The following is an 11208-nucleotide window of genomic DNA, read 5'->3' as shown; positions in this document are numbered from 1 at the left end:
TTTTTTCCCAATTACACATCTACATCGTTTTCCTGTGCGTTTTCTTATTTTTCAATAAAGAATTTTTTTATTATTGAGAAAATTTATTTTGCCTTTTTTATGTTGCGGTCCAGCGCGCTGGGCTCACAACTCACATGTATAGATGTATAGATTTATAACCTAGGAATTTTAAAAATCCTGGCTACGGCCCAGAAAGTACATGTATAGTATAACTTTTTTCTAACGCGTTGAAGTTTAGTTTAGCCGTGGTCCGATAGTGCGGTCAAACCTCAGATTGTAAAATTGACATCTGACGCGAAATCTGGGGTGGCCGAATCTTCACATTGCACCTTGTGGGCTCTTTTTCATGTCATGCATGCTGTGCGACAGACACCGTCGCTGTCAACAAAGAGCGCACAATTTCTACCCCACCGCGACACTTCTCTACTGACGCCTACTTCTCTTCTTTCATTGGCCTTCTCCTACGTCGTTTTTGCAATACGGGCTGTCTTTTCGCCTGTGTAATTGGCTGACTAATCGGTCAATAGCACAATCCTACATCGTATTGGATAAAGCGCTAAAGATTACCAGTACAAAGGCGTGGTCATACAGGCATATTCAGTGGGCGGATTTTAAGGTAAATTCTCAATTGCTATGAGCTACCATTTTCAGGAAGGCGGGATATTCTGTTCCGCATTAAATCTATTGGCTAATATAGAGGAAGTATTTGTGTTTCTTTGAAGTCTCAAGCTTGCCCTCACTTCTCTCCGTTTTATTCTCAGTGTGAATGAGTGTGCGGCTTTACAAGAACGTTGTAATGTAAAAAGCCGCATTTGCAGTATTACTCCTTACAGGGTAAAACATTTATAAGAAAATTACGCTGCTTTTCATTTTGACGTCATATCCACAGTTTGGACAACCAGTTTCAAGGTAAGACACGGTTTATCCTTATTCTGCACCGTGGCGTGTCTATCGTATTTCAGGGGTTTAGCTCCTTGCTAACCTTGCGAGGTTCGTCTAAATGCGGGTGGCCGAAAGCCGAAAATGACACGGAATAGGGCGAGTCCCCTCAGCAACTAGCTCTCGCTCTCTCTCTACATATAAAGTTATAGATAAAACAAAGAAATCTCCGTAGATTAACTGGTATTTGTTTTAATATAGACATCGTAAATTGAAAAGGTAACCAATAAGGGCCTTTTAAAAAATTGCCTATATGGTATCTTATGCAGTCGCACATGTCTGCATAAGACCTGTCTGCTTTAGATGGACTATTATTAACGGCCCAGTTATTCATGCGCCTCGTGTAATTCACGTTCCTCTTTCCAGAATAATGTCTATGCGAATGTTACCTTATCTTAACATGACCATATATTCTCTTCCACGGTTTTGGGACCCATCTATCTGTGCAGTTGTTCATCAATTTTGACTAGCAGTCGAGGTGTGGTTTCTCGCCTTTGTGGACAGGCAACCTACTGTAGGTCGTCTGTTTTGTGATTAAGATTTGAAACAGTTTTAAAAACCACTAGCGTTTAAAGGGGCAACAGTGAACGCAGGTTAGGGAGTGCGCGGCAGGAGACGGCCCTTACCCACTTAATGCCATCGTATCAGTACCATCGTAGCTCGGCTTGGTTAGGCTGTGCAGTACTCTATCACTACCGCGGCACCGGCTTCTGTCGGTCTGTCAAGAAGGAGCTCATGGGCTAACGAGGCGTTTCTGCACCCCTCCCACGCCCCACTTCCCGCATTGACCTCTGGGCAAACTTAAAACGTGCATTGTCTACACTGGTGCCGATAGTAAGGATGTTGCCGAGGAAGATGAATCGAGGCGTGCAGCCGGGGACGTTGCCGTAGTTTTTGCCGTAGTTTTTTTGCTGCGTGTGGTGGCGCACCACGACATCAGGTATTGTAATGGTGAAATGGTGAATTAAGATATTTAAGCAATTAAAAGCAACGCATCTGAAAGGGATGCACAGTTCATATTCGTCATGTTGTGAAATAAACGTAGTAACGACGGACTGGCGAGACGAGAGTAAAGTAAAATGGGTTCGTGGGCGCTCACGCCCGCGTGTCCACGAAGACGATTTGCTCTGTTATAAAGAACGGAGCCATACGCACTTGTTTTTTTTCTTCTTCTTCACAGTGATTATAAGGTCTTAAATACACATAGTACAAGCTCTTAGAGTCGTTTGTCAGTGGATAAACCCTAATGGAGCATGAAAGCTTATTAAATGTCTTGAGTAAGGTTGTACGCCCCATCTCGCTCGCTCGCTCTCTGTCACGACGGTAAATGAGAGAAATTATGACAAAACATCTAAATAGTTTTCCAGTTTTCCTTACAGTAGCTAAGATCATTGGGGAGGTCAAACTAGACATGCATAGTTGTTAAAAAATTAAATACTGACTTTTAATAACCCCATTAACTAGTCTTAGCCCTCTCCTACAGTATATATAAAGTCTCCCCATCATATGAAAAAACAAACAAACAAACAAACCAAAACAAGTGTAGTAGGCTAAACTCCTACACTGCCATCGCAATGTTACAATCTTGTTGCTCAGTAACCACATGGAGTTCACAAGGCAACTAAGCAGAAGCATAGCTAGTACTGGTACATCACACCACAATGTCATCCTACCATTTCAACCAGAATGCAGGTAATTGAATCCTTGGGGACCCTCTCCACCCCAATGCTCACACATACATGCACCCATCCCCAACCACCCCCACCCTACAGACAAACCTGAATCCAAGCTCTAGGGTAGGCCTTTGAAATGCTGACCAGTGTTTTCACTAGGGGGAGTGGATGGCTGTGCTCCACCCATTGTACGCTTTAGAATCAACAGCAGCCATTTCTGGTATTTTTTAAAATCTTTTTCTAGCTCTTATATGTAAAATTAATGATAACCCATAGTGTTTCTGGATTAATGTTTGTTTCTTATGTTTAGCTCCTAAATAATAACACCTGTATGTGGTGTATGGCCCAGACAGATTGGAAGACAGTTTGTATTCTTTGACAATATCTTACTGGCTAGGAGACACACTTACCTGTATGTATATAAGATATGAATCACAATATTAATTTAAACCAAATGTTTGGGTGTTATTTATTGCACTTTTAGGTATTTTATAATTACAGGGTTCTACTGCAAATGAGAGGATCACTTATCATACATAGATAAATGTTTAATAAATAAACCATTTTTTTTTAGAATGGTGAAAGCTCTAGATCTAGTTTTATTCTCTATATTTTCATGGCGTACTGTGTATGATTTGGAATGAATCTCATCAAATGAGGGGAAGAAGTGGTTTATAAGGAGGTGGTCCATTTGAATCTAGTATATATGGAATCAGATTTGGCAGTAATTCGATCTGAAGGCCATGCAGTGGCACAGAAAGAGCAGCATGAGTACAGTGATATGGCCTCCTTTGCAGTATGAGTTCATATCTGAATATTTTGCTTCTTCTCTTTGCTGTCTGAGCTGCCCTGTCATATTACACACACATACACACACATACACACACACAGACACACACATATACACACACACACACACACACACACACACACACACACACACACACACACACACACACATACACACACACACACACACACACACACACACACACACACACACAAGCAACATACACAGTCAAACACACAAGCACACATACAACAAATTTCTATGTTTTCCTGAATATCTTGATTAGGCCTCAGTAACTGCAGTGTGGAGTATCGCATATACTTACTTAATCACTGCATTTATTGGCAGTTTGCTTGATGAGCAGTGTTTGTTGATCATAATGCTGACAGTGATGCTAATGGTAAATGCTGTATAAGACATTTTTTTTGCTTTTGATCACTGATATCTGATAGCCAAATCAGACTGAACTAGTTGAACTAGTACTGAACACATTGAATTAGTACTTCACCTCTAAAGGTTTTGAGTCCCAAACTAAGTGTCTTGCCCTCTGAGCCTCACCCATGCCCTTCTCAGAGCACAGGGAGGGCTTTGATCACACAGTGAGAGGCAGGATATTTTATATTACAGTTATACTTAAATGTGTCAGGTCCTTTGAGATCTACATGTTTACCTTTTTTTTTTTTTTTTGATTGTACACACATTTGAGAGGTTTGCTTCCCTACAAAAGCAATTTGTGATCGTAGTCACAGCTTAGATTTACATTATTTGAGTAAGTTACAAGGCAAGCCAACGTTTATGGTTTTCTTTTTTTTTTAAACAGATAAAGCATGTTCGCACAGTTAAATGTTTATATTATTCTATATTTGCAAATAAACTATATTCTAAAGTATAACTATTGAACTCTCTGGTTTCCTTTAGGCTTCAGTCTGAAGGATACTTTTCAAACTGCCAGCATTATCAAATTATATATTGTGACAAATGTCTACATGATCAATATGGAAAAAATATTTTGTGATCATGTTTTTGCCATATCACCCATCTCTATTTGATAAAGGAAGTTTGTCAGTGCAGAGGGTTTTCTCAGACTGTCAGTCACTATTACTAAACTATGTTATAGTATTCACAAAACCCTAACCCTAGTTTTCATCCATGTTTTCTTATAAATTTCTGAAAGTTTGTTAAAGTTCTCTTTCTTGCTTTTTTTGTAACAGGGATAGTGCCATGTCTAAGGCGGTGTCGGGTGGTGCTAATGATGTCACCCGCTTCCTCTCCATGGAGGCGGGGCCAAGCTCTCCCACTGCTGTATTTTCTGCCTCCAGCCAAGCTGATTGGGCAGCCAAGAGGCTCGTCTGGGTTCCCTCTGAGAAACACGGTTTTGAGGTGAGGGAGCGGAGTCAGTGTGGTGAAATAGTGCTGGCCACATGTGAAGTTTGCCACTATGATCTGTTGAAGTTTGGTGGGGTTGGCACTTTTTTAAAATCAAATTAGTAATACCGCATAACACCAAATTTAGTTCATTGTTTATCCACATAGTCAGGACAAAAAATGCCATATTTGAGAATAGTTGGTTTCATTGCTCCGTTTCTGTTATTCTGCTCTAATAACCTCTGCAGCTCCTCGATGCTGACACAGTTCCACAGCAGCACTCCAGGGTTCTGATATGGCTCTCTATGAATAGATGAATATGTCTGCCAAGCCTCCAGTGCTGAATGCTAAGCAGCAGCATGACAGAGGCCTTGTTTTAATCCATCCTATTCTGAGCATGTGACTGTTTGACTGATTGCCAGACAGATGAAGAGAGACAAATAGACAGACAAAGAAAGATAGACAGACAAAGACAGGGAAAGAGAGAAGAGGAGAAAGAGGGAGAGGGAGGGAGAGAAATTCCCACTTTAGCCCTGGAGATCACCAACAAGAAGTTCTGGAAATGCTCCCTTTTTTGCCCTCTGTCTGTCTGATTCATATACACTGTCTCCCCCCTCCATATCTCAGTATATCTCTACTGTTTTTTCATATTCCCAAACATACATGCCCTAAGACTCTCTGGGTCCATCACATGTATATATGTTCTGTCCCCTATTTCTCGTGTGTGTGTGTGTGTGTGTGTGTGTGTGTGTGTGTGTGTGTGTGTGTCTGGTCAAGACAGCACTTGACCAGAACAGCCACAAAAATGTCTAGCTGTTTCTCCACATAGCATGATGAGACCCACACTCATCCTGCTGAAGGTTTTGAACTCTGTTCCACCAGTTTCCACATTAGTGAACATTAGTGACAAAGGATTTGTATGGCAGTGTAGCCATAGCAGAAAAGATACTGGCAGATTGGCTTGGAGAACTATGGCCAGACCGCTGTACAAATGGCTGAAACAGCTCACTAGTCAACACTGTGACATCACTGTGACATTCTTTATATATCAGCCTTCATTGTGAATGTCTGGACCATTTAGAACCTGCAGGGGTGCCAAACACTTAACTGTCAACAATCAAAACAATAACTGCAATCATTTATCATTACCATTAAAGGACACAATAGAAATGCCACGCACACAGTTAGCTAGACTGAGAGCAAGAGGCTGTGTACATGCCTGTGTGTATGTGCTGTGTTTTGGAAGTCACACATAAATACAACTGTTAATCATAAAACAAAGTCTTCAGCCTATTTTTGGCTTCCTTACAGATGTTAGCTTACTCCTGTGGAAATCCTCCATATTTTTTGCGTTCCTCTTTGTTTGGCCATAGCTAACCATATGTAAAACTGCAAATCCAGCCACTTAACTGGGGCCCAAGGGCTAAGCACCATATTGGTGGGGCCAGGTGTGTTTGAGATCAAGTGATTCCAGGATAAACAAAAAAAATATTTTCTGTTTCTGTTGGCCAGTCTGCGAGTGTGCGTGAGGAGCGAGGTGATGAGGTGGAAGTGGAGCTTACAGATAGTGGGCGGAGACTGACATTACTGCGGGAGGAGCTTCAACGAATGAACCCGCCTCGTTTCAGTAAAGTGGAGGACATGGCTGATCTCACCTGCCTTAATGAGGCCTCTGTTCTGCATAACCTGAGAGAGCGTTATTATTCAGGCCTTATATATGTAAGAATATATGTGTATGTATGTGTGTGTTTATTTGTGTGTTTACAACCTGATGCATTTATATAAGTGACATAATTAAACTAATGCTACTTAATGTGTGTGTGCATGTGTTATATTCATAAGAGCTCATTAATAAAAAGTCCTTAAAGATTCCACTCTGCTGCACAGTCCTATATATACACATTTTAAACAATTACACAGACTCAGAGAATGCCATACTACAGATCTTGTGTGAGTGTGTGTGTCTGTATTGCAAATATTGTTGCTATTTCTACATTGAGTATTTGAGAAAGTGTGTAGTGTACACATACGTTGTGCTACTGGACACTGCATGTGGTTTGTCTAGTTCAGAGAAACATGACACATGTGCCTCTTTGTTTGTTCATAAAGGACTGTAGCTTTGTGGTGCATACAAGGTTTCATACAGTACATACCCATGAGAGTTTGTGCCCACACACACACACACACACACACACACACACACAGTGTGTCATTGTAATGTTCTCTCTTGATGTCTCTCTCCTTCTGTATGTGCGTGTATGTAGACATACTCAGGCCTTTTTTGCGTGGTCATAAACCCCTACAAGAATCTGCCCATCTACACAGAGTCCATCGTAGAGATGTATCGTGGGAAAAAGCGTCATGAGATGCCACCACACATCTATGCTATATCTGAGGCTGCCTACAGAAGCATGCTGCAAGGTTTGTGTATGTTTCTGTGCATGTGTGTGTTTACGTGTGCATGTGCGCATACGGCTTGTGGGTACATGTGTGTGCATGTGCGTGCATGTGTGTGTCTGTACGTGTGTGTGTGTGTGAATGTGTGAATGTGCATGCATCAGTATGCTCAAGTGTTCATTCACAGTGAGCTCATTGTAGAAAATAATAGACTCGCCATTGCTGATCCTGCACTACACTTCCAGTGATGTTTTTGACTTTATTTGTCTGGGACACCTGTCAATTGTGTTGTAAATCTTTTACAGAATTTTGATTGTTCCAAACTGTCTTAGAAGGTGCCAGGTTTTGTCAACATGCAAAGATGTTTCAGTAGATGATTCAGTAATACTCCAGCGGATGGAACAATTTCCACTATCCTGGTTTTGCTTACTAAGTGCAGACTGGTTCTGTTTGAAGAGCATATTTATTAGTGCAGCTCTGTTTGTGCATGAGTGCTCACAGATGTGTCCTTGCAGTAATGTGCTGTTGCTTTTTCCCTTTCTTTGTCTTTGCAGACAGAGAAGATCAATCCATCCTTTGCACGTGAGTTTTAATGATCTAAACTGAATGTGAATTTGCCTGGAAACTGGAAAGGTTTTATGAGAATGCAATGAGTGTACACTTCTCAATGCACCAAGAACCTTTTGTATCCTTTCAAAAAAGAAGCCGCTCTAGGAGCGAGCTTGTCACGCTAATGTCGGAGAGCCTGACAGAGCTCTTTATGGTACGAGTGGATTGTGTTTTACACTTTCACAAAGGATGAGCTGTTGAACAGCAGCGCTGTTGGTGTCTGGACCCTCTCCAAGCAGCATACACACATGGACATACAACTGCTCTTTTTCTGCATATTATGTGCTGCTGGTTTCTCTCTGCTGGGGTTTATTTTGTGTGTGTGTGTGTGTGTGTGTGTGTGTGTGTGTGTGTGTGTGTGTGTGTGTGTGTGTGTGTGTGTGTGTGTGTGTCTCTGTGGGAGTGACTTAAGCTGGAGATGGTTTCTACAAGTCATTTCATCTCCTGCTAGTGTTTATTTGATCACCTTCCTCCACTCTAGTTTTTTACTCTTTGAAAGGCTTTGTATCTGTATGTGTTTATTTGAATGTAGCTGTGTGCTGTGTTTTAAATGACCTACTTTGTGTGTGCATGTGTGTGTTTATGTGCATGTGGCTCATTCACATGCGTGTGTGTGTGTGTGTGTGTGTGTGTGTGTGTGTGTGTGTGCACTCCAGAGGGGAGTCCGGCGCAGGGAAAACAGAGAACACCAAGAAGGTGATTCAGTACCTGGCACATGTTGCATCGTCTCATAAGAGTGGCACTCTGGGCCGCAGCAAAGACAGCAGCCTGCAGGTGGGGCTGGGCCTGAGGCACCACACACTCCTTTATTCCTCCCCAAGGAGAAGATCCTCTTTTACTTGCCACCTTTTACTTCCTGTCGTGTCCGCTGCAGAATTTCATAGGTTGGAATATGACTAAGAGAAACATGTCTGAAACATGGCTGAAACATGGCTCTGTGTGTTCATGTTTCAGTCCAGGTCTGAAGCAGTTCAGGCGTCTGCAGTGTGTTCTCTAATATTTATCCTGTCCTTTGGTTTGGCTTATTTTCCCTCTTCTCTCCTGTTAAGATGGATGGCACACGGTCTCTTGGTCGTGGAAGCAATGCTGTAAACAGGGTGAGTGTGGGAGCGTGGGGAGCACATTGTGGGTTCCAAAATACATAAAACTGTTTATCAAATCTCCACTAAAATCAGGTGCATGCTAGCCCCCCAGAACAAGGAAGGTTGGTGTGGATGTTTGCTTTCTGACTAAAGCCATCCTAATCTACCTTATCTAAATCATGTTTTTTATGTTAACTGCACTGTGTTTTTTAAGTGTGTTTGTTTTGTGCATTTATGTGTACATCCCTTAAAAGTGTGTTCTTGTGTTTGCACTTATTTTAATGTTTTTGTGTCATGTTTTTTTTCCCTGCACTCGTTTCTCCATCCCTCCTTGCCCTTCCTTTATTCCTGCACTCTAACAGAGTGTGCAGTATGTGAGTATGGTACCACTTCTCCGCTTGGGGACAGTAGTGATCTGGCTGTGTGGTGTGCCTGTGCTCCTGTTCTCCCATAGGGGGCGCTGTGGCTTGCCTGTGCATTTAGTGATCTGTATGCCATCTACACAGACCCTCAGTGGTGTACAACCTCGGTCCTGCATGGGATGTGCCCATGTGTGTTCACTTTTAATCACCTTTCTAGCAATCAACCAGAGTAGACGTATGCTCAATGATTGCCAGTCAAATTAGAAATTCACATACACACACACACACACACACACACACACACACACACACACACATATATATATATATATATATATATATATATATATATATATATATATATATATATATATATATAAAAGGACTGAGGTTATCCACCTTGGATCAATACACTCAAACAATAAAGTCATCTCAAAAAGAAAGGATTTGATTACTGACTTTATTATTGCTGGATTTATTCAAAGTGTGTGTAGTGATTTAAAAAATGTGGCTGTTCCTTCTTGCTTATTCCTTTATTAACTTAACCCTGTAGTTGCTGGAGCTTTGCAACATCAAAAACAGTGCTGGGCCAAAGCTAACTGCAGAAGGGTGGGGCTTCATGCTAGTGCTGATATTTCTCTGAGGCGCTGCTCTCTCTATCCTTTAGGGGGAGCTAGAGAGACAGCTACTACAGGCCAACCCTATCCTTGAGGCTTTTGGAAATGCCAAGACCGTCAAAAATGACAATTCCTCCCGATTTGTAAGACTTGCTTCTCTTTCACTTATTTGCTTACAACTATGTGAAGTGATGTGTCCAGCTTAAACTGATCTTTGGTGTCGTTTCAGGGCAAATTTATCCGTATCAATTTTGATGTGGCTGGATACATAGTTGGTGCCAACATTGAGACCTGTATCCTTTTAAATGATTTTATTTATTTTTTAATTCTCAAACATTGTGAGGATGCTTCAGGGACCTTGTATGTGCTTGCACTTGTACATGTGTCTTTAACCAGAGCATCAGACCTGTTGGAGAAGTCTCGAGCTATCCGCCAAGCCAAAGATGAGAGAACATTCCATATCTTTTACCAGCTACTCTCTGGAGCTTCTGACACCATGAGAAGTGAGAAGATGCACAAATACACACACACGCACACACAGTCTTGTACAGGCCATGTTTTGGTTCTTTAGTGAATGACGATTTTTGGATCTTCTGCCTGTCTAGCCGAGCTGCTCCTGGCCAGTGCGGATCAGTACCGCTTCCTGTGTGGGGGATCAGTTCCTGTTCCGGGTCAGAGTGATTCAGAGAACTTCAGCCAGACCATGGACTCAATGAGCATCATGGGCTTCACTCAGGATGAGTGCACATGTGAGAGAAAGACAGGGAGTGCTGCAGCAGTGCTGATTCCACTGTTCACATTACATAGCTAATTGCATTGGCGTAGCAATAACAATGAAGTATTAAGGAACAATAACTTACTTACGCTACTGGTGTTGCATGCTGGGAATTTTTGGATCATAGGATACTTATGAGATGTGTTAAAACACAATTGAGGTCAGGAAGTACACTGGCTGGTGTTTGAAAAACCATGTAACTAACCCCCCCCACCCCCCACCCCCCCGCTCTCTGACAGCCATGTTGAAGGTCATCTCTGCAGTGCTGCAGTTTGGAAACATCTCTTTCCAGAAGGAGAAGAACTCAGACCAGGCCTCCATGCCTGATGACACAGCTGCACAGAAGCTCTGTCACCTGCTGGGTATCAGCGTGCTGGAGTTCAGCCGTGCCATCCTCACCCCGCGCATCAAAGTGGGCCGCGAGTATGTGCAGAAGGCCCAGACCAAGGAGCAGGTATGTGGGTGGGTGGGTGTGTGTGTGTTTCAGGGGGGTGCAGCAGGTGTATGATGCGTTCCTTAGAGTACTCAGCTCCTACCAGAAAGCCTTTTTTGTGTATCCCAAAACACCTGAACAAAGTCACTGGGAACACAGATTTAGA

The 11208-nt window shown here is 42.3% G+C and overlaps 1 protein-coding gene across 9 annotated transcripts in view; it reads left to right on the top strand.

The window, feature by feature from the left end:
* Window positions 1-732: 732 nt before the first annotated feature.
* Window positions 733-11208, top strand: part of myh14 (myosin, heavy chain 14, non-muscle) — a 28955-nt gene continuing 18479 nt past the window's right edge. For 4 of the 9 annotated variants that reach the window (XM_081696002.1, XM_081696001.1, XM_081695999.1 and 1 more), the window contains exons 1-13: window positions 736-909; window positions 4614-4782; window positions 6280-6486; window positions 7032-7188; window positions 7719-7746; window positions 8430-8547; window positions 8823-8870; window positions 9218-9229; window positions 9885-9977; window positions 10064-10127; window positions 10239-10337; window positions 10440-10583; window positions 10849-11063. In XM_081696002.1, the coding sequence (XP_081552128.1) occupies window positions 4624-4782; window positions 6280-6486; window positions 7032-7188; window positions 7719-7746; window positions 8430-8547; window positions 8823-8870; window positions 9218-9229; window positions 9885-9977; window positions 10064-10127; window positions 10239-10337; window positions 10440-10583; window positions 10849-11063 (1344 nt within the window). In that variant the 5' untranslated portion in view covers window positions 736-909; window positions 4614-4623. Of the gene's footprint in view, window positions 910-1656; window positions 1880-4613; window positions 4783-6279; window positions 6487-7031; window positions 7189-7718; window positions 7747-8429; window positions 8548-8822; window positions 8871-9217; window positions 9230-9884; window positions 9978-10063; window positions 10128-10238; window positions 10338-10439; window positions 10584-10848; window positions 11064-11208 lie in introns of those variants that run through there. The other 5 variants (XM_081696004.1, XM_081696003.1, XM_081696000.1 and 2 more) reach the window with 3 other exon arrangements.

The sequence above is a fragment of the Electrophorus electricus genome, chromosome 14 (genome assembly GCF_041902795.1).
Source record: "Electrophorus electricus isolate QZ-2024a chromosome 14, ASM4190279v1, whole genome shotgun sequence".
Taxonomy (NCBI): domain Eukaryota; kingdom Metazoa; phylum Chordata; class Actinopteri; order Gymnotiformes; family Gymnotidae; genus Electrophorus; species Electrophorus electricus.
Note: the sequence above shows the minus strand (reverse complement) of the source record. Positions and strands in the feature narration are given on the sequence as shown.